General features: G+C 36.2%; 1 protein-coding gene across 1 annotated transcript in view; it reads right to left on the bottom strand.

The window, feature by feature from the left end:
* Positions 1–25185, bottom strand: part of LOC149770748 (N-acetylated-alpha-linked acidic dipeptidase 2-like) — a 120601-nt gene that overhangs the window by 5381 nt on the left and 90035 nt on the right. The window contains exons 15-18 of the mRNA XM_089949167.1: positions 18970–19100; positions 14441–14565; positions 9589–9670; positions 5523–5615 (exon numbers count right to left, since the gene is read on the bottom strand). Of these exons, the coding sequence (XP_089805293.1) occupies positions 5523–5615; positions 9589–9670; positions 14441–14565; positions 18970–19100 (431 nt within the window). The remainder of the gene's footprint in view (positions 1–5522; positions 5616–9588; positions 9671–14440; positions 14566–18969; positions 19101–25185) is intronic.

Raw genomic sequence — 25185 nt, 5'->3', positions numbered from 1 at the left:
TGCCGTAGATTAATTTCAGATGAAGTGTCCAGGGTAGACAGGGTTTTCATAACATAAGTCGGAATTGGAGCCTGTTCTGGGCAATGAAAACAGGGGCCTTCAAGAGTGATATTTACCCATCTTGTCTGAACTGCTCGTAGTTCAGGTTCACTGATATTGCATGTATTTCAGTTATTCTGCGCTCACTCGCTAGTGCAGTGAAAAAGCGGGTCTTAGATGAAAAATGAATCAATGAGGCTCCTCAGAGATTCCATTTTGAGCAAATAGTCAAAGTCATCGGACGTATGTAATCAGTACTAGACAAAATATTGGTTAGGTCTTTGTTTCGTTAAATAATCTCTCTTCCTGACTGGCGCAGGGTTTCATTGATCCTGGAACGGTATCCTTTAATTGTGACTGGTGATAACTGTATCTCGTCAAGTAAGCATAGTAGAACATTTGCTATATGAGGTAATGACACCTGCAACGGTACAACGTGTTGTTAGTCGCACAACTGTGTGAAGATTTCCACTTGCCTTAGAACGTTTTTAAAGTGGAGGGTCAACTCGCTTAAACGATTTCTCCACCACTGGTTGTGAGAACTATTTTTTTTCTTTCTGAGTGCCTTTTTTGGCATGACTCAGACGCACAGGGTCAGCAAGTCTGGGTTGGGATGAAATACATGTTGTCGTGGTTACTTGAACAGATGATGAACTATCTCGACTTACCTGGAGATTTCAGTTGAAAGATTCATGAGGTCGCTGATCCAACTTTCTTGCGTTTTTGTATCATCATCGCAATGAGAGGTGTTGAAGTGTAAGCGTTCCAATCTGTAAAAGGAGCATCTACTACCCAGACAATCGCTTCCGGGATTAGTGAGGCAAAGGTTGGAAGTTTCGCATTCAACCTTATCGCAGATAGGTACACCATTGTTCGTTCCATCGAGCATATATTTCAGTGAAAACTGAGGGATAAAGAGGCCGTTCCGTTTCGACGTAGTTGAATACTTGCGGAACAACGTGTTCCCTAATACGCTTAGTCGATCTGGAATATGACGAAAATTCGCGTAGATTTGTCATTGAAGACGCTAAAATCCTAAACATGAACGGAAAGGTCTGTGGAATTTGTTTCACCGTTGAGGTAGGTCACCACATTGGAGTTGTCGGACAGGATGAGAACTCCCTTCCAGTGCAGATCTTCTTGACACCAATGCAAAGTTTTTGTAATGGCTTTCAGCTTGAGAATGCTGATACGTAAATGAGGCGACCATGGTCAGCTACATTCTCGAAATGAGTGAACGTGTCCCCCCCCACCAACAATTACATCCATATAGATGGTGAAATCCGAAGGATGGACTGCAGAGGTATACCCAATCTAAGTTTAGGTCTTCTTAGACGGAACGTCATATTTGTATAGATCGCGTCAATCTGCTCTAATGGAAAAACAACATAATGTTTTCTAATATGCCCATATATAAGCAACCTCGGGCTAAGCAAACTCAGCAAGCGTAGGAATTCCCGGGTTGATAGTTTGTACCGTATAAGCAAGAAATAAAAACCATTAAACTGATGTTTGTTCCTGACGTAGACATGCTCTGTTTACTACCTAGATTAACAACATGTTGAAATCGTACGAAGTAGGAATTGACCTTGTTGACAAGGAAACTAAGGTTGAGAAGATACAACTCACCCAATATTTTGGAGAATGTAGTCCAAGTAGTGGATGTTGGCGCTATAGACGTGGTCCGGACACGGGTGAATTCCCGATCCATCTATTGTAACCACGAGGAACTGATTCTGTGTCTAACTGCGAGTGCCATGAACTAGCAAGTGGTGTACTTGTATGCATATTGCAGAAACTTGGTGGAAGCCGTGAGAATGGGGACTCGAAGATACGCATGTTCCAGGTCCACACTGATTGGGTAGTCTCTCGCATGGTCCGCATTAAGAACCCATCGTTGTGTTTTTACCGTTAACAAAGGGGAGCGAATGAATTTATTGAGTGAGCTTAGGTCAATAAGAGCGCGAAGAGTGCTGAGTTTCCGGCTGAGCGAACCTACACAGAAGAGTAGGTGTGCTGAAAGTGATACGGAAGCATTCATCTTACCGGGATATGTGATAAGGGCGGCGTGAAGATGTTTTTAATTTTTTTTTAGATAGATCGTCGTCTCTCTGCCTCTTGTCTATTTTTATTTGGGAGAACTGTCGTAAATCCGGTAGACATCATCATGGTGTGTGTCCTAGGAGTGTCGATGCGATCTTGCTGTTGAGTGCCTTGTAAATCCCTCTGGAATAGCTGAGACTGTAAGGGAGTACAACTGGTCTGCTTGATGGCTTGTTTGTGGATGTTGTCAACCAGGCCATTAAAGAGGAGATTAAAAGATAAATGTTGCGAGCGTAACTGGGACGAACTCTGGTGTTAAAAAAGGTAGACAAAAACACTGTATCTTTCTCCGCCCATTTTTCGAAGCTGCTGTTGCGGAATTGGCTATAGCATGTTGGGATGGGGGCTCTGCTAAGGCGAGAGTAATTTTGGAAAGATTCCCACGCGTGTTCTATGGGATTCGTGGTAGCAGAACATAGAGTTTGTAAGCCTATTGAAAGATGGCCATAGATACTGGATCCAAAATAGGACTAACAGCCACTAAGTTACGAACCAACTGCTGTGTGTCTTTTCAAGACTACTAATTTCAGTGTACATATAATGGCTTAATCATCCCCAAAGCTGCAATATCTCAGTCGATTGCTGAGGTATCCAAATGGAATTCTGGTGTGTGGGGCTTAGAGAACTAAAGTTGGAGAGAATGTGTCTTTTTGAGAAAAGGATCGGTTAACGCTTGGATCTTGTGATCGACAATACAAGCATCAAAGAATGTCAATAACCCTGCCTGAATGTGGAATTAATTTGAAAGTAGATTCTTACTTTGTAGTCAATACTCAATTGGTGCAGGAACGTAGACCATATAATTATTTTTGAGTGAGGAGGAAGACAGAACTACGGTGGCAGTATGTGGAAAACCTCTTCAGTAGAAGTCTGTAAGACCGAGTCTTCGCGCAATCAAGTAATATCTTGTAACGACGAGGGGAATTGCAAGCAAGTTTTGTCATTTATGGATAATGACTTTGAAGTCGACATCTCTTGTGCTGCCGGCAAATTAGTTTGCAAATAATTTCGAGGATAGTGGCTCACTAATTTACAGAACGTAGATCCACCCGTAATTCTGACATGTGAGATGGTAACTAAGACTGTTGCTTTGCTCTTTTTCTTGCTCCCCCAAAAGTATCGTGCTTTGGAACCCGAGTGTACAACCTTATGACATTATCGTCCCTCAAGGTACACTTCTGTACATTCCCTTTTAGTACCCACAGTACTGCCGTCCATTGACTTCTGTCTATGACATGCAAGTCTGGCTTGTATTGGTCGATTGACAACCGGAGTAAATTGCACATGTGGACTGGTTTTCAGTCTGGTCCTGCCCATGATCTAAATCTGTAAGGCTAAATAGATCAGACAATATATACAGGTGTAGCGCGACACGCGTTCTGCTTTATGAGCCTCATGATGTATATGCAGAGCTATACCCTGTGCTATGTACCAGTAAAAGGGTGAAAGCGCTGCGCTTACAGGTAGGGTTTTGAGTGTCGCTACTAATAGCTGCGAAGTGGACGATAAAATATCAATTTTTAAAACGTTACCTGAGGAAAGGCCAATTGACTGCCTATACAAATAAAATCACAAAAGCATCGCTTGTGAAAAGTATGATGTGAACGCTATGGTTAAATTATCCATAGAAAACTTACCTGTCTGTATCCAACAAAGGCAGAAACTATACGGCAATTGAGTTTTCTTCTGTACATACGATACAATATATGCACAGTAAAATGCACTGAAGCTTCATTATTGATACTTCAGAAGTGGACGTTATGATATGTCAATTATGAAAGAATGTTACCTGTAGGAAAAAAACAAATGTCGACCCATGCAGGTAAAATGATCTGAGCTTCGTGTATATAACTACAAAGTGGACTCTAAGACAATATTAATATAGAAAACTTGCCTATATGTATCCGACAGAAAAGAACAAAAAAGTAAGTTGGAAATTTATAGAGTATACTTCCCTTCGCAGAGGACACTTCTACAACTGCTTTTAGGTATAAAAAAAGCTACCAAAGTGCTTATATGAAGTTTACAAGACTTCTCTAACTGTAGAGAGTGTGCTACTCGGCACGATCGGAAGTAATAACTTAAGTAGTTACGGGATTTGACGCCATTCCCTGTATCTAGGAGAGATCGCCCTATGTAACTCTCACCTATGTGGACATTTAACTTTTAGCTTTATACCTGAAACGTTTTTGCCTGGGATGACTGGATATGAGAGCTAGTTCTTCTGGGTAACTATTGAGTAACATGTTTGAAAAAGAAACACCACAGATCCCTTCCATTCTAATATCTGTTATATGCATTGATGAGATGGCGTCAAAGCAAACATCAGTGAAATATTTGTTTTCATACTCTTACGCCAACATTAATTTCCAATTTTAAAGTAACAAAATGGAAAACAAAAATTATAGAGCTCAAATTAGTAGTAATGCATTTTTCAATATATTGAGTGCATATACATATCAATTATTTTCAATTATCTTGAATACAAATTTTTAATGTGGTTTCCAAATGGCCATGATCGAATATTCTATACAATTTCAACATTAACAGTCCACAACGCATTTAGTTCAATATTTCGTTTAAATGTCTAAAAATTTTAATTACAGTCAATGCACTGTCATTTCTTTGAAGATAAAAGGATCCATTTATTTCTTCTGCTAATGATGAAATGTACACGCAGAATACTTACAAAATATGTAGAACCATAGTACTTTTCTAGTACACGCAACGAATCTAAAGTTATGATGTTACAGTGTTTTGGGAACTTCATTCATATAACAATAAGGAACCGGAGAGATATTAGGTGGGGAATCAAATAGAAGATTTTGTTCATTATTAAACGCATCCCTGAATAGGATGATATAATCATACATTCAAAAAAAATATTTCAAATCAAATCAGAAACATTGCCTCCAAAATAATAACAAAGAATTGTTCATGAACTGATGATAGGCATACCATGAAATTGCATGGCCTAGTTACTTACAAACTTATGTTGACAGACAAAGTAAAAGTTCAAATAAAGAAGTAAGTTGAAAGTAATAATACATAGATATGCGGTGAGGAAACTTCCCCCAAAACATTGCATGCGAAACCTGCTTGGTATTGTATCCTGGATATCTAAAATCCAGTCTCAATACCGAAATCAATAAAATATTTAAAGGAAAACATTAAAATTGTCTGACTTTCTGGGATCAAATTAGTTCCACCTTTAGCATACAAAGTTTAAATTACTAAGGTGTATTCTAATAATCAGATTCTTAGCTATTGAGCATTACTTTGATGAAGGCTACATTGAGAATAAAAGAGCTGATCTAAAGTACTGTAAAAACACAGCTAAAACCTATAACTGTGATGGTACAATTATGAATAAAACTTACTTGTAGATTGGTCTTCCCGGCACCCCTTCTGGGTCTATGAAGGTCCTCTCAAGCTGCATCATCTTATCATTTACCATTCTTACTGCCAAGGGACTGGAATAGAACAGTTGGTTATTTAATTCTTGTTAATCTTGTTTTGAAAAACTCTGTGGTGAATAACTGTCAGAATGAGATATCCATCTGGTTCCAAAATGATACTTTATTGCAAACTGGACGATGGCTTAATAATTTGATGGGATGACAAATTCTTGCCTAATATGCAATTGCAATTATTCTGGTGATATACTGGTTGAGGTAAAATGCCGAAAATGTGAAGAGACAGCCAGAAGGTGATTGTCATATGCAGAAATATAATGATTAAGGATGCAGCATTAGCTCTAACAAGGCTTCTGATTATCATCAAAGAAAAGTCACTGAGATATTGATATTGAGATGGTAGTTGCTGAAATAACAGTGGTGATATTTACAGAAAGAAGAAGATGGTGATGTCCATCACTTTTCCCATTTGGTTTATCCAAGTAAAACTTTAATGCCTTAACTAGACAAGAATAGCCCGTCTTGATCATTCCAAACACAGATGTGACTGTTATTGTAGATTTGAATTGAATCGGGAGTTACCAAAGGTCGCTGTATTTTTGTTGTTGCTGGAAACTCCAGTTGAAAAAAAATCAAAGTTAATATTGAATTATAAACATTATTTTCCCAACAGACCAAGCATGAATTTCACTCCTTATTGCTGATGCCTGCGTGACGAAAGACTGTTTTGAGGTAAGTTACCCAAAGGAAGCGTTCTTCAAGTGTTCATAAGGTATTTTAAAGGGCGACCAAAGATCACATTAAAGGTTCCACCTAGACAAAAACAAGAAACAAAGTACTTAGGTTTTGAAAATGACGTTCCGGTTCCAAACAATAGAGAAATTAAGAGTGATGGAGCGGGCTTCTCTCTAACATCCCTAATGACAGAGACCGAGTAGATTTTCAATTGACCACACCAATAAGAAAATCTGCAATTAGAATTAAAACGTGAGTGAGGAAGAATGAACCGTGCTTGAAAACTATTTTCGGTGCATTGATCGTTTGATATGAGACAATCTTGATGGTGAAGAATCTGTGGATTGCTGTGCTGGAGAGACCCTCTGTGCTGCGACAGAATATATTTCCTCAGCAACAACTCGGTAGGGCTTTCTACTACCAACATGAGTATTATCAGGATGAGCTGTGATGTCAAGGTCGTTACAATGTCAAGAACGTTAGACATTATTCTGAAAGGTGGGAAGCGCAGGCATACAATATGAGTACACCTTCATTTGTCATGCCCTCTGAAGAGACATCACATGGTAGGTTGCTGTTGAACCCATTGCAATCACGTCTTATATTGACTTAAATCTCAGTTAAAGATTTGTCTCTACTAGCATTGCAATCACGTCTTATATTGACTTAAATCTCAGTTAAAGATTTGTCTCTACTAGCATTGCAATCACGTCTTATATTGACTTAAATCTCAGTTAAAGATTTGTCTGTACTAGCAATAGATGCAGAGACAAATCTTTCTGGTCTAAAAAAAGATGTCTGCTATGATATTTATTTTACCTGATATGTGGAAAGTCTAGAAGCAATATTTGAATCTCTCCATCTGAGAAGTGTCAAGACTTTCAACCGAAGAAAAAGCACGAGTGCACATTGATGCATAGTGTACTCCACAACTGTTGTACATTCCAACCATGATTCGGATACGTCTTATACAGCTGGCACATCCTCGTAGTGTTAGAAAAACGTTCCGTATTTCTATTTTTTATATGAAGGGAAATTTCTCTTTTAGACCACATGCCCTGCAAGTCTACCCCTCGAGCTCTAAGTTTGCACAAGAGCCTGATTCTGAGATATCAGTGCAATGAAAGGATCACGGATCTGAGACATGTATTGGAGTCCGTGCCAGACAACTGCACTGGTTCAGTCATGAACTCAGGTGATAATTGAATTTGAATCACACTGGAAACTGAGCTGATAGAGATTAAGAGATTGAAAGCTGCAGAAAATGAAATGCTGAAAATTAATCATTCCCACGGAAACTAAAAAATCCTTTACAGTCAGAGACACCATGAGAGAGAGAAACTGATATACAGACAAACAGAGACAGAGGCTAGCAGACAACAAATATATCCACACATAGCAAAATTATTAAAATATATCAGAATTGATGGCCTCTCCAGGTTGTGGATTAGATCCAGACGAGTAATGTACACAATTGTGTACTTAAGTTCTCTATATATAATGGGACAAAACTAAACGTGAAATATTACAAGGACTGTGCAGAAAGTGTCAAATGCAATACACTAATGTAATGTACACAATTGATAATAATAATACAAAAAATACACTTTGTATGGCAATGATCTCCAGTGTTATGGGAGACTCGCTATAACCACACAGATTACAAGCAAGAGCATGGCAGTATTCTGAATACTTGAAGTAACTAAGGCATTTTACTAGGATTATGTTGTTTTGTTCTACTACCTCCAATTGCTAACAGGAGGAAGGATTCACTTTGGTCTGGGGACTAGTGTCAGAAAAAGGGATAGCAATGCAATAATAGACGGCAATGTATTACTGTTATTAAACAGTAGATTTCATACCGCACGAAACAACAAACATTTCATGCAGCCACAACAGCAAACTTTGCAAGCATCCGAACATAATGAGAGAAAAAACATGAATAATTCAATGTGCAAATTGCGATGTTGAAATATTACATCTGTTTTGATATTGCAAACGTTCTGTACATTAATCATTCAAGTTTGGCAATTGGATTGGGTTAATGACAAAACATTGTTAAAATAACTGTTTAGCGATTTTGCATGATTTAATATATTTAATATATTTTAACCGATTTTGCGACATTGTGTCCTGGCTACATTTGCCAAGATATTACCATAGTTAAGGTTTTGCGATCAACAGTACATGTTAAACGTGTCAAGACAAAGTTCTGCATGAGCATTAGGCATGGAAATGATTACGTCGAGTAAAAGAATCGGAGAGCTTTAAGACCCTTATGTTAATGAAATGAAAGCGTTTTTAGTAGTGAATATGTAAACAGTTATTATTAAAATAATGAACCTTTATGTTGCAAATTAAAGCATAATATAATACATATCAGACATAATATACTCAACATAAAAGACAGTTGAGTTATGTATCCAACATTTCAGAGCATTATATCCGAAGTTACATCACATCCGGGTACAGATCATCCAGCTCAAAGGATGGTTTTCATATGAACCTGTAACTACTTGGATTGAAGTTGACATATTCCTCAGTTTCCCGACAAACCAAGCGTTTTAGGAACATCTGGGTGCGTTTTCCAATATTTCTTTGTTTCCCTGATACGTATGGATTAGCTGCCTCTGTCTATCTCTGAGAAAAGTAATTATCTCCCATTTCCTCAGCATTATATACCCAGTATTATGTTTAAACTAACGTAAAAGAAAACAAAACATTTAATTGACCAAATATGTAAAACTTAATTTGAAATCAATGTATGGAGTATATGGTGGTGTCTGACGGCAAAATCTACCCACAACAAGTACCAATCAATTTTGAACGCACGAATAAAGCCTAGGTAAAACCTAGTATTGTGTAGTGGTCCCAGCCTCATGCTGAGATTTTATTTAATGTCAACTGTTCTTTATTTTCAGAAATATACAATGAAAACCAATAACCGAGTTATCTGTATAATTCTGAAACTTGTTGAATGTTCACAGCCACATTTCATCCATGAACCACGAGTCTCAGCCAATAGATACAAAACTTTAGGCAAGATGCTTGAAAATCTGAGAGTCCTTGGTCAGAAAATATATTTAATAAAGATTTTAATCTACATTGTATGCTGTAAATTGCATGCAGTTTTCAAGGTGAGTATTGAACTGTCTATATGTGTTATCTTAAAGACAAATTCTATGCTTCAAGTATTTGTTTCCTTTCGTTTCTCAAAACATGTGCGTTATATTTATAAGCTGTTGATGTTACCGTTAGTGTTTAAAATAATGAGTATACATATATCTATACTTACTCATTTTTATCAACAGTCTGTGTGTGGTCATAAAAATTCCGTGCAGCTAATGTCAGGTTCTTACTTGCTGACTCCAAGGCATCTACAAAAGAATCTTGCTGTACTAATATCAAGATGCTACTACAACGCTCATGTCTGACTTAGACCAGACTAAGACGAGTTAAACAAGCATACAATTAGTGATTATTATGAAAATCTATATGCCGATCCGTTATTCCTATCTCGAATGGAACATTTAGTAACTTGAGAGAGCAACATTTTTATAAACTATTAACGCTGTACGGACCTTGTACTAACATGCCATGTGTTATTTTAATGCATAATGAACTCAGTATCAATACAAGTAGGGTGCTGGTTGTAAGTGAACTCAGTATCAATACAAGTAGGGTGCTGGTTTTAAGTGAACTCAGTTTCAATACAAGTAGGGTGCTGGTTTTAAGTGAACTCAGTATCAATACAAGTAGGGTGCTGGTTTTCAGTGAACTCAGTATCAATACAAGTAGGGTGCTGGTTTTCAGTATCAATACAAGTAGGGTGCTGGTTTTAAGTGAACTCAGTATCAATACAAGTAGGGTGCTGGTTTTAAGTGAACTCGGTATCAATACAAGTAGGGTGCTGGTTTTAAGTGAACTCAGTATCAATACAAGTAGGGTGCTGGTTTTAAGTGAACTCAGTTTCAATACAAGTAGGGTGCTGGTTTTAAGTGAACTCAGTATCAATACAAGCAGGGTGCTGGTTTTCAGTGAACTCAGTATCAATACAAGTAGGGTGCTGGTTTTCAGTATCAATACAAGTAGGGTGCTGGTTTTAAGTGAACTCAGTATCAATACAAGTAGGGTGCTGGTTTTAAGTGAACTCAGTATCAATACAAGTAGGGTGCTGGTTTTAAGTGAACTCAGTATCAATACAAGTAGGGTGCTGGTTTTAAGTGAACTATATTGTAATAGTCATACACCATATCACAATTAGGTTGCTGTATCAGGGGAAACGCATTGTCATTACCATACATCGGACAACAAGTTGGATGCTGTTTTTGAGAGAAATACCATGTCATAATCATGCATCAGACCACAAGTTGGATGTTGTTTTTAAGGGAACTAACTTTTCATCATCATGCATCAGACCAAAGGTATAATGCTGCTTTCACAGGAGCAATTATGCATCATAACACATGATTTTAGCTGTTTTAAAGGAATCTACATTGTTATAATCGTGCATAATGCTACACATAACATGTTGTTTCTAACGGAACTACATTGTCGTAATCATGCTTCAGGTCACACGTATTACACTGTTTTGAGCAGAACTACATTGTTATACTCATTTTATCACACATAGGATGCTGTTTGTGGGAAATGCATTATCATAACCATGTATCAGACTACAAGTTGGATGCTTTTTTAATGGAAGTACATTGTCATCTTGTGTGAGACCACACGTTGAATTTAGTCTTTAACGGAATTACATTGTCATAATCATGCATTGTAAACACAATTATTATGCTGTTTTTAGCAGAACTACATTGTTGTGAGCATGCATTATATCACACGTAGGATGCTGCTTGTGGTACATGCAGTATCATAACCATGTATCAGACCACACATTTGATGTTGTCTTCAAAGGAATTACATTGTTATAATCATGCATTGTACCACATGTAGGGTGCTGTTTTCAAAGGAACTACATATGCCATCGTGTATCAGACAACAAGCTGAAACTAAAGCGAAGCAATATTTTACTTGTACAAAAAACAGGTATTAGATCAAAGAACTGTCAGGCTATGAAACTACCATATTCTCTTAAGGATTAACTGAATGTGTTTCTTATAGACAGCAAACTTACAGCTTGTGATTATTCAGTGTAATATACCCAATGACGATGTATACAATTTGCATTCTCAGTAATGTGCATTAGCATGAGTGATATAAAGGTGTTTTAAACACGTATGAGGTTTTTATCTGTGTCTTTCCTTGTCAGTAAACTAGTGAACTAGCTGTTGACATTTATTTATGATAAAGAGGGCAACATTTCTGATATTTGAGTTTCCCAGGATTTTGTCATCTCTGTTTTATTCAATGGTAGATTTATCCTGATAACAGCACTTTAGACAAAATCAGATAGGTATTTTACCTATAGGATCATTGTAAATAATGGTGTTTTGTAACTGCACTAACGAACCAGTCAAAGTGATTAGACCCATTTACGTATCTAATCCGATCAAAGCCATATCTGGAGCTTCAATCTTAAAGCAGTTTTGAAGTATATTATGGAATATCTTTAAAAGATACATTAATTAGAATGCATGCAAATAATTTCAATCCAACATCCTGTTGTCAAACACTATCCTCACAGTATCAATATTAGTATTGGAGCCAGTCAGCTATTTGTATATGCTATTATAATCTGAGTCACATTTACAAATAATGTTCTAAGGCTGGTCGAGACTTTTTGGACCGTAACCAACTTATGATGTTAATATTTTACTCAAACAAATTAAGCAATATTGTGTATTCTACAGGTCAAATAAGATGCCAAGAGTTTGCAGGAATAAAATATGGTAAATATGTCATTTATGGCCAGCATACACTTATCAAAAGAGGCAGTATGTATATCAATGAACAGACTTACTTTACAAACAGAATATAAGCACCAGCAATATGATTAGAAAAGAAAACTCAAATATTTATTATTAAAATATTCTTTGCCGGCAAGCAAGGTTATAATGAAACCTAGTTTACATGCCTATACCATTTTGACAATCATTAAACTCTTCGGACAGTCGATACACTGATAATAAATGTAATGAAACCCGTCTTAATGTTCACCTGTACATATCGGTCACCTGGTCTTGATAGCCATTGTAAAATCTCCCTGGAAAAATTCCTATATAAATGTCCTCTGTTTAACGGTCATCTACATTCTGCACCCAGTAGCTACGTGTCGCAGAGCCGAAATTGGTCTCTCCCTGCCTTAAGCTGTTACGGTCGCATATCATCAGTGACCAAATGAAACTAATGCTTGATGAGCAAGACATTGTTTAGATAATGATGTATTAATGTGTAAGCATTTCATATATCATTTATACTCACCATACTCTAGTCACGCTGTCAGGCAAACTCAAAGGTGCCAATAAGCAAGTCGGATTTTATTATTACATGAGAGGGGGGAAGAAATTTGTTGGTGTAATTGTGGAAAAGCAGTCAAGTAGTCTCAGCAGAAATTGGATTCGGGCTAACTCAGATGCAGTGAATTATTTAGCATGAGATATTTTTTTCCCGACTTTGACAACAGAGTTCACCTTTGACAAGAGTTACGAGTTTCATCCTTTTTCTTAATGGTCAATGGTCATTTAATATTCTAGACTTGTCTATCAAGCAGGCGAAGTTTAGATTTATGGATCACAAAGAATAATCATATGTGACTTCTTTTGATTAAATATTTATCAAAACTAAGGCCTCGCACATAAGCCGACTGACTTTAAATTTCGGCGAGTTGAGCAAGTTGCTAATCCAAATACTGTTTCTGAAGCACGAACAGTTAGTATGGTTCGCATGCAAGCTGGCCGACCAAAGGGTCAATTCTGTTTTACAAGTATCTGTAAGCTATCGATTTTAAGTGAAATTAATGTTTTGTTATGGTGCTCAAACCAAATTTAGATCAGTAATTATCTTAGATCAGTGATGATTTAATTTATAGAATGGATCCCAGTGAGTAGGATACACTAATCTTGTATGAAATATATATTTGGGAGAGAACAACATATAAAGGTATTGTATGATTTTGTTGAACGGTGCATGCAAGCAATTTTTATTTAGGATATAATAATAATAATAATAATAACATTTTTAAGTAGTACGAATAATATTCATTGCATGTTATTTCTTCATAAAATAATTTTGAAAGGTGAAACTTTGTACAGATTTTGTCATAATTCAAAGGCTTGTTTTGCATTCTCCCATGGATAGCCGTTATTGAATGGTTTGACTTTATATTAAATTTCTTGACAAAATATTTGGAAAAATTTATACGTTTCATACACCATGAATTATTGGGACAGAAAGAAAAGTAAATATTGTTCGATGTCCATATAATAGGTCATTTTAGGTACATGTATGTAGTATGCATGTAGTTAGGTACATGTATGTAGTATGCATGTAGTTAGGTACATGTATGTAGCATGCATGTAGTTAGATACATGTATGTATCATGCATGTAGTATGTATGTAGTTAGGTACATGTATGTAGTATGTATGTAGTTAGGTACATGTATGTAGTATGCATGTATTTTGGCTCATGTATGCAGTATGCATCTAGTTAGGTACATTACATGTTACTTGTCGGAGCCTCAATTGCATGTACCAAATACTTCCAACCTGACTACTCACAACATGCAATTGGATACTTCATATGCATCTAAACAAGTCAGGAAAAAAGTATTGTTACTTATTAGGCATTTTTCTCTCTTCACACACTGCCACTTTAATTTCTGATTTTACAGTTTATTTATATGTATATTTAGGAAAAACTGTGTTAATTTAAGGCAATAAAATTTAAAGCTGAAATGGACAAGTCAGCTAGCAGACAGCACAGCTGTCCTTCACAAAAGTAAAGTGACTAGTATGTAACAAACGTGAGAAAGAGACCTATGATTTGTAAAATGTAATTGTAGCACGTTAGACTGCATGCAGACATTAATTTCCTGACAGCGAAAGTAGAAACATCCAATGGAAATTTGATGATGCACTTATTTCTTTCCAGCGTTTCATAGAATATTAATATAAAAAAAGGATGGATTAACAAGATTATATTGCAATAATATTCCGCGTACAACTTAAGCTTCAATAATGCTTACCAATATTAACAGTATGTTCTTGCCATATAATTCCAAACTGGGTCCTTAATGAGGCTACTGCATCTGATACGGCCTTCGCATATCTCCTTACATCACATGACAACAGTGTTTCATCAGCAAGTTTCCTGAAATATAAATCAACAGTAAATTCCAGGTTTCTACCTGAATGAAATTGAATTTTCGAAAGGTATACATGTGGCACTAACTGAGCAGAATCAACATTTTAGCATTTAAAAATCAAAATCTGCTATATTTTGAGACTCTATCATAAAATCCAAGTTTAGACATTGAATTAGACACCTGATCATGAACTAAAATACAATACGCATCATTAGAAACAAGGGCAGATGTATTGAACCAACTATAACTCGACATCTACATTGAATTTTACATGATAAATATGCTCAAAAATAACTTTCAATCCAAACGCATCTAAGAAACAAGTCGTCTGTAAAAACTAGTCTGTAATACAGAATTTGCTTACTTTCAAACTGGGTCAAATTCTGTAATTTTTTAATGCAAATGTTTTTAACCTTTTGCAAAATGGTCATATTTGGAAGTGGGACAACATCATTTGGACAAACCTGACAGCCATCCAGACCAAGATACGTTCCGTCAGATTTAGCAAGATTCTGTTGAGTGGATGTTATTAAATGATCACTTGTAAATATTTCTGGTAATTGCAACCATATTTAATAGTGAATCAATTTCATTTGTAAAATTTTAAAATGTATCCATTCCAAAATGTTTTTTTGTTAAATTTAGCTAAATTCTGTGTAGCAGTTTTTGAGAAATCATTTAATAAAGGTTTTTCGGTATTTAGTACTATTGACTATCTTTGATGGAGGACCAGTATCATTTGAACAAAACTGTGACCTATATGCCTGTATTCTTTCTCTCAAATTTGGTTAAAGTTTGTATGCCAGTTTATGAGAAAAAGCTGTGTAAGGATTGTCCATTTTTAGAAAGGTCAACCATATTGGATGGATCAGCATCCCTTAAACAAGCTCGAAAGGTCGTATAATATCAGAATATACCTCCAGCATCATGTGCAAATTGGTAAAGCAGTTTTTGAGAAGTTGTAAATAGCAATAATAACTACTGGAATGGAATATGCCTGACTGATAATGCATGCCGGATGAAGGGTTTCACTATAAACTCACTTGGCCTTATGGCCAGGTAAGCAAATTTTAAACATTTATATGACTGTTAGTACAGAAATTGTTCATAAAAAGGAAGGATTCATCAGTAGTAATAGCTATGATCACATAATGTATGTCTCACCTTGTTTAATCTTGGATAAGCCTCTTTTGGGTTAAAAGTTGAGAGAGAGAGAGGATACAACATACCCGGTAAATGCCAGTTATACAGTCATCAGGAGCATAATCGTTAACCACTTCAGTTAGGCAAAATATATGCAATGTTGTTCGGTTTTACGTTTGCTTGATTTGCTGTTACCATTTGATCAACAATAGATACTAGTTTTAACCGCCAAAACATTTTGGGATACTTTGACCACAGCATAAACGTTTTCACACTCAACCAAATGCTTTTCCAGCTGGAAAATCATCCCCAATGTCTCCTATGTGCACATGCAGAGATGTCATATACGAGCCTACACCACGAATAGCAGAAAACTCAAGGTGTGATCAAAGCACAAGACCCACTTACCTGTTGTATTTAAAAAGTTCTTGCTATTAGTGCACTGCACAAAAAAGGACTTTATTTATGATAGCACGTTTGCTCATCCCATTAAAGTACTTGCCATGCACTTCTCCGCACTTTCTCAGTAAAATTATCCAATTATTAAATGCTGTTTTGTTTCAATTTTTTTTACATGATATTATGCTGTTCATACACTGAAAAACTAAACTTCAAATGGCCTGGTGGTGGTCAAATAATTTGCCCCTCAGCGAATCTCTGATGGCAGGATTCAGCGAGATTTCATTTGGAGCTATATTATGGATATGTGGATGATGTGGGACAGGTTGGATGGCGTGATCCTTCACAGAGTGTGTCACAATGTTTGATTTATGCTCTGGTGTGTTATCAGCAAGTAGATCGATGCCTCTTGTATTGGTGCGCAGAAGGTGGAGTTAGCAGCCATCTCCTACTTGGACAGCATTTTGGAGTAAAAGCTGTGTCCATTGATATTGAGAGAGTCAAGCATATGTACTTGGATGGACGGGCCATTTTAATGTAAAAAAAAAGACTCGTCAAACTTTATTAACAGATTGAGTGTGCCGAGAGATTTGTGTTCTCTAATCATTTTCTCAGCTCCAAGACTTTGTTTTTTTCTCTCGAGTAGGGTTCAAGAAAGGAAACCTAAGTTTTATCACTGTCGTAATCTGATTAAAATGTCTCTGTGAATCTATTCATATTTGGGAATATCTGATCAATAAATGCAGGACCCATCTGGAACAATCCTTTCTGAGCCTCAAATGATTCTTCAATATATTAAAAATATCTGATGAATTAATGTTCATGATAATGGAAATATGTTCCAATTTGTATCGAATATCTTCGTCGGTTGCACCCTTAACTGCGACCACTTTCCACCCATCTTGTACAAACCTTTCCAAACTTCAAATGATTTTTAAATATATTAAATCAATCCTTTCCGAGCTTCAAATGATTCTTCAATATATTAAAAATATCTGATGAATTAATGATAATGGAAATATGTTCCAATTTGTATCGAATATCTTCATCGGTTGCACCCTTAACTGCAGCCACTTTCCACCCATCTTGTACAAACCTTTCCAAACTTCAAAAAATTTTTAAATATATTAAATCAATCCTTTCCGAGCTTCAAATGATTCTTCAATATATTAAAAATATCTGATGAATTAATGATAATGGAAATATGTTCCAATTTGTATCGAATATCTTCATCGGTTGCACCCTTAACTGCAGCCACTTTCCACCCATCTTGTACAAACCTTTCCAAGCTTCAAATGATTTTTAATATATTAAAACAGCTGAAAATTCAATACATAAAATAATAGAAATATCTCGGACAATGCATCCAGCATCTTCATCAATTGCCACCTTCATTTCAGCCACTTACTACGTGGGTTATGGCCCATGGATTTGTCACCATCTTCAAAACGACAAAACCACATCAAAATTGTAGGATACGACTGAGCATTACATCGGTAAACTTTATTGAAATTGGTCTTGATATCGGTTGAAAAATAATCTAAGAGCACCCCAATTTGACGGTATGATTTCTAGTTAGTAGCTGAATTGTACTTCTCCGACATTCTTAAGTCAAAGTCATTTACTAATGCTACTTCACACGCATTTGTCTGCAAGTGTCTAGTATGTTGCTGTTGCATTTCAGCTAAGTTTATAAAATGTTACTTTTTATCGATAGGTATTATATTTTGACATCTTCAACGAAACATTGAAGCTGTAACACAGTATTCAGAACTTTTCAAATACTTCACGTAGAAAGTTGAACCAGAGAGATTTACAACATTGTTTTGTCACAGAGGTATCGTTTTTTCATTCTGCAGCTGTATAAGCTTACAGCCAGCCCCATACAGCAGTACTATAGCTTGATGTACCCACACATACTCTGAATAAAAGACGGGTTATTCTTTACTTTGAAAATGAATTAATAAATCCAGTTATATGATTGTTTCAGAGGGCTAGCACAAGTTTATATGAATTAAAAGCAATGCATAAAATTCATGTCTGATAGTTAATAAGTTAAGTTTCATTTTCTCTTAAGGACATAGGCATATCTCGAAATAGTGATTTTGCATGTTTAGAACTAGCCCAAACTTTACATAGAACCTATAACAAAATGTTTACAGCATTATAACATTATTTGAAATTGTGCCATGTTTTGGTCTTAGTAGCCGGTTTCCCTGTTTATGCAGTACATGTCACCACTTTAGTGTGACATTAATAACACTACAGGTGTTTGTGTTGTTATTGCTTGCTAGGATAGACTCATCTGGGCACGCATTTCGATGTAATTTGTACAGTTTTTACTATATTTTTGATTTACCAAGTAGTTCAGGAGACGTAGTGCAAGCAAACAGTTGCATACATTAAAATATGGAGTGACTGACTGAAGAGCTATAAAAACATTCTGGTAATTTTATTCAATGCAATAAGCTCACAATTAGTTTAAATTCTAATTTTTCTCTACAATAATCTATGCAAGGTTCTCACTGAAAATGATTGGCTTTTTCTCCACCTTTGAACAATTTTTGCCAGATACTTAGCTTTTTCCAGCTAGAAATAACTTAGTCTACTTATGACTATTCCTGTTTTATAGGTAAAAAATTAACCCTGAAATTAATTGACTTTACGTTTCTTTTCATGTTCGTTCGATAATAATAAAAATGTCAGAACTATTAATTCCGCTGTCGAATTAATGGAATAATTTAAAATGCCATAATGATACATGATGGTCTGGTCTGTTCATTGTCTAAATTCATCAGTGCTATACAAAATTCAACATACGCTATATGGATTGAATTACGAGAGCGAGTGAGACAAAATAGACTTACCAGCCTAATACTCCCCAAAGTCTTGCGACGGCCAAGGTGTAGTTGAATGATGGATCAATAAATGTTGTGTACATGTGGAATGTTTCATATGCAGAGTGATATAACGGGTAGGAAGGTATGTCCCACTTTTTCTGAAATTTGAAACATGGTAACATTTTTGTTTTCATGCGGAAAAAAAGATTTTACAGTAATTCAATCGTGGGGAAAATAAAGGAACCTCATGTTCTTGGATCCAAATCCTGATTGTTAATCATGGCCTATGAACAGCATTATATGTCAATAACATACATAAAGCTCCAATTTAATTAATCATATTGTTTCTTCACATTAAATTCACTACAATCTTCTAGTTTAATTAATCATATTGTTTCTTCACATTAAATTCACTACAATCTTCTAGTTTAATTAATCATATTGTTTCTTCACATTAAATTCACTACAATCTTCTAGTTTAATTAATCATATTGTTTCTTCACATTAAATTCACTACAATCTTCTAGATTAATTAATCATATTGTTTCTTCACATTACATTCACTACAATTTGCTAGTGGTAGCACTTTTTATACCTCTTACTTAGGTCTGAGAAGTCTGAAGCTCTTGTGTATTTAGAACAGACTTAATTACTGGATTGTCAAGCAAGTGTGTTGACCGGTTATGCACTAATATTTTATTATGACTAGGTTCCATGCATTTATGGGGTATGCCCGATTATTGGAGAGGGTATGGGTGTTGGTGCGATCAAAAAATATAACTTATGGACCAGAATTCAATTCCTTGTCCTTCTAGGGGACACAGTACAACTCTCTGACCTTTAAGATAATTATACTGCATGGTGTAGTATTGATGGACATTGTGGCTGAGACCAAATTACAACAGGGCCAGCTTTGGAGCCCATGTACGTTGGGCGAGACAATAATATCCAACAGTTCAAAGCAGGCTATTTTTTTATCGTATACCAACATTCAAGAAAATAAACTTTGCATTAATATTGCTTTTCACGAAATTATGACAATACAATCTGATTCAAGAGGAATATTGTTCTGAATAATGAAATGAATAATAAAGAATGATAATAAATGTTATTTTTTTAAATAAATTATTAAGTGACTTACTATGTTTTAGAAAGGCTAAAATAACTATGCACAAAGTTCGTCACTATGTTTCCATTATTTTAAAGAATTCTTGAAGAAACGTTAAGTGGAATAAAATTCCAAAAGGAAATAAGAGATAGCATAAAATTAATACGTTTCATTAGAAGTTTTCAAAGATGTTACAACTTTAAAGTGTCAATTTAAAAAACAACACTGTGTGCCTCAAAATTCTTATACTGTATATACCTAGTCGGCAGTTTTACCCTATGAGTATTGCTTTATATCTAAATTTAGTTTATTATCTGGAACTAATAAAGAAATACATTCAAGCTAAGTGATCTTGCCAAAGAAATGCTAGCACCTTTTTCTTACTAATTATGCTTTTACAGTTTGTTCCCTTAACGTTACAACAATAAATACTTTGAAAATTAAAAATTTAAACTTTCTTTTGTAGTTTAAAGACATTATTGTTTTGAATTATCAACTACCTACCTAGTAAAATAATGTGGCAGGTTATACAACATACAAATCCAAAAAGTGGAACAACCTTTTGTCTTCATATCAAAGTTTAGCTATTATATAAAGCAGACAAAAATAGAGATTAGTGATTTTGTATTATGTTTCATTCAAGCATTGCTCATTATCTTCTTGAGAAACTATTATAAATGGCCTCCCCAAGTAGCCAGATTTTACTGGATGAAAGTCAAAGGTTGTTTAACCTTACAATGTCAGCCACCAGTACAAAGATAGTTAATGCATCAGTAATCACCTTGATTAATCACTACATCTTAGGACTTACATAAGAAGACTGCAGCACATCGTTCGTTAATCTAATTCTTACAGTTATTCACATGTATAATACAACTAACTTGTTCAGGTTAACCTATCATAAAATATATAAAATGTATTATCATTCAAAGTTTATCACTGAATAAACATATTTAGTCGCACTTCCAATCGCAATGGAGAGAAAGGGCTTTCTAAGAATGTATATTTTATTGAAGAATATATTTGATCATAAATGCAAGTATTTAACAAATGTCAGTGCATCTTAAACCGTGAGTCACAGTGACATATTTTGGTTCTAAACGGTGTAGTAGTAGGTATGAAGTACCAATAATCAAGTTTTATTATTGGAACATAAACATCACTCACTACATGAACTTTTAATACAAAAATTGAAGCATGAAATATAGGTCCTAGAGACTTTATTTTGCATTAATGATGTAGAACTTAACACAATGCATTTACTCACCAAGTTTCTTGATTCTAGGTAGGATAGTATGCATATAACACAGAAAAACTTACGTGGCCATAAACTAAATGTAAATAATTAGCCCAAGTCAGTGATACATTAAATATAGGCTACAATGGGCTTCTTTTGTTGTAAGGGCGTGGTAACGACTCATATCATCATACATTTCATTGTTATATTAGAAACAATGCCTCTGAAGTGAACACAAAATACAAATACTAACACAGATCAGTGATGTCAAAAATATTGGACAAGATAACCTGAGATTTACACTGTACGTGTTCCATAGAATACATTATTACAGGTATTCGCTCTTCTGACATCCTGATGACGTGGCCTGCACATCTTAACTGATTTCATAAGCACATTGTGAATGCTTGGAATATCTGCCCATGTGAGAACTTTATTATGGACCTTGTCCTGCCATCCCATCTTCATCAGTTTCCTCGGACAACCCATATGAAAATGGTCCAGCTTCTTGGCATGGCGTCTATACACAGTCCAGGTTTTGCAAACATACAGCAGTGTGGGCAAAACATTGGCTTCGTAGACTTAAAGTTTTATTTGTGGGTCTGATATATGATATGGACACCAGTGTCATAGTCACGGAAGGCAACAGTAAATATGGCCTAGAACACCATATTGTGTGACTCAATTCGTGACTGGGAAAGGTTCAGATGATTCAGTCATCAGTGGAGGATCAGCACGTGAGATGTTGATTGCCACTTGGGGCAGTCGATCAATTGCCTTCTCAGTCGTATATAATTGCTGAATGAAGATGTGGTTGAAGTGTTTTGCCCATTTTTGAAGTATCGTTTCTTTGTCAGAGAGCAATGAGGCGCTATCAGCAATCAGTATTAGAGATGTTCCTGATGACTGTGGCCCATAGGTTGCCTTCAATTCATCAGAGAGGTGCTTCATCGCAATCCTGACAATGCAGGAATGAATCTCGTGACTATTTTATTGTTCAGTCATGAGTTTTGCAACTCGTAGATATTGCATTGGACAGGCCACTCGATGTTGTTGAAGACTGCCTTCATGGAGGATGAAGTCCTTTATTCTAAATAGGCCCATGTTTCCCATGCATGTTACTGAATGGCAGCACCATTATCTTCAAACCAATCATAATATTTACGTATGGTGGGTCCTACGGTTTTTGGAGGCATTTGAGTACATGGAGTCTCTGAAGGTCGCCCCGTTTTCATTTATATTCTCAGAGTCAATATCGACTGTATCTAGCTGACTGCTCATTCCACTGACAAATACCTGCTTTACATTCTCCTGTTTTAATTTTGAGACATTAAGATTTTGGGGCACTTTTTCGCCTTGTGGACGTCTACTACTCTGAATCTGGATATTGAGTTTAGATGCTTTAAGCCTGTGGTCAGTCCCGAATTCTCCACTTCTCATGGCCTTCGTCATTCAGATATCCTGCCAGTGTCTTCACCTGAGGATGAGGTAGTTAATAAGATGAAAGCGGTTGGAGCGTGAATGCATCTAAGACATCCTGTTGCGATTTGGCAGGTCACAGATTGTTGAGATTAGAAGGACGTGGTCAGCGAAATTCCTTTATAGCAGATTACGTTCCTGTTGCATTTATCAAAGCTATATTTTGCCAATGACACCTGACCATGTCAGCAAGGGGTGATGAGCATATCTGCTGATCCACCAGGTGTTAAATTCAGGGTTACAGGCCTAAAGATATATATATACAGAGCACAGAAAAGAAGGTGGGGCCAGTTACTCAATTCTAATAGGGAAAAAAGTTGTTTTCGCATATTGATTCGTTTTAGCTTCATATAAGCACAATTTCTTCTCATTCATAGTTTGTTTTTTTCTATTTAACTAGTGCTGTATTATGCATAAGCTGAATACATAATACCTAACAATAATGCCAAAATTGCTATGCCACGTGAACAATGTCATTTTCTAAGTTAGCAATTAAAGTTACAGGTTATGTCGATCGAAATTTACAATGCATAATCTCTCTGTCTCTCTCTGTCTCTCTCTCTCTCTCTCTCTCTCTTATTTCGCAAATAAGAAACTCATTTTTACAAGCAAAATGCATTTTTGAAGAAAAGAAAAAACCTGTATTGTAGAAAAGCTTTAGTTAAATATTTAATGTGATGGAGTCTTAGACTTTTATTATATGCACTGCGTCGAAAGAATAATGGGAAAATAATTTTAGAATCTTTTGCTTTATATTCTGCTAGAAACCAATTTATACGAAATTATCACAAGTTAACCTTGTTTTGTTCTCTGTCCACATAACAAGTTCAAAATTGTCACGAACTAAAATCTTATTGTTTTATACTGTTTGGTTTTATTACAAGTAGTGAAGGGGGGCACTTTACGGTCAATGGGAATTAGCATTACAAGACCCCTTGGGCAAGATTACCGTCAAGGGAAAATTAACATGGAGAAAAATCGTGGGTAAGATTACCGTCAAGGGAAATTAACATGGAGAAAGAAAAAATCGTGGGGCACTTTAGCGTCAAAGGAAATTAAACAGGGTGGGCCTTTATAGCGTCAAGGGCTTTCACTAAAGTGGGCCTTTATAGCGTCAAGGGAAATTGAACATGGGATTTTTTCATATTTTTAAAAAAAAAAATTAAAAAAGGGGTAGGCAATGGAAAGACTATCTCTTTTCGAGAAATATGGGGCCCTGAAAAGGGCCTTTGGGTTTATGTTAATGTATTCATAAACATAAATGGCACCGCATTGGTCTTCTTCTTGTCCTTAGGCTGCGTCTTACTGTTGGTCCGTACATCAGCACTCTTTTCAGGCATCCTTGTCTTTCGACGTAGATCCTACGTATCCACAGGCTGGTGTTTGTCCTGTGGACAACGGTCCACTTCGATCGGACATACATGAGCAAGTCTGTCCGAAACATCATGGAAGACACAAGGGTGGATGACTCAACTGTAGTCCACATCTTGAAGCGACGAGAACAGGTGAATCAATGCAGTGAACGGCGCTTATTTATAGGTACAGGAAGGATTGAAACGGATTGAGTTCATTCACCAATCCGACAACGCGTTACAAAATTCAGTCAGCCCGCATCCAATCCGAAGAGAGCAGTCTGTGACGTCTGTTGGTCTATATAGATTCGCTAGCGCTTATGTGCAGTCAATCTATGCGACAGTGATTCAACATGACGGAAACTCAGAAAACGATCCATTGGGCTGCACCAACAGGGGAGACTGCCCAAGGGAACCCGGACTTACTTTCAGAAGAGGTGAATTGGGATTTTGTGGATTTTCTCTCCTCGCAAGAATTTGTTCCGGAACCTGCGTTACCTTCTTCATTACCGCAAGTGGAGAATTTTAGACAGAGACAGAAAGAAGAATTGGAGAAATTTATACAACGACAAAAGGAAGCGGAACAAGCTTTTCTCCTACAGCAACAGCAAGAAGAAGAGGTAAGAAAAAAACAACAGCAGCAACAGCAAGAAGAAGTAGCAGCAAAGAAACAAGAGGGTGAAAATCAAACGGTCACGGTACTGTTGGACATTTTAGCGGAGTTAAGAAGTCTGAAACAAATGTATCAGACTTCTTTATTACGACCGAAGAGAATACGACCTTCCCGAGCTAAACACGTCAACCCTGTGACTAAGCCTACCGTACCACCCTTAGTGATTTCAACCCAATCATTATCATCATCAACATTACGCAGTCCAGAAGTAGGCCTTGGCCGTGGCAAAGGCTTAAGGCAGTTAAAGTTGATTGCTTAAACTCACCCCTTCACCATAAAGAAAAAAGGCCCTTTTCAGGGCCACCCACATTTCTCGAAAAGAAATACAATTTCAATTTGCCAATAACTCAAAAAAAAACCCCACCCATTTTACCCTTATAGTACGTGTCTGTGT

Source organism: Sinohyriopsis cumingii, unplaced genomic scaffold (genome assembly GCF_028554795.1).
Source record: "Sinohyriopsis cumingii isolate HCF-2022 unplaced genomic scaffold, ASM2855479v2 utg002430l, whole genome shotgun sequence".
NCBI lineage: Eukaryota > Metazoa > Mollusca > Bivalvia > Unionida > Unionidae > Sinohyriopsis > Sinohyriopsis cumingii.
This window is presented reverse-complemented; position numbering and strand designations above follow the sequence as displayed.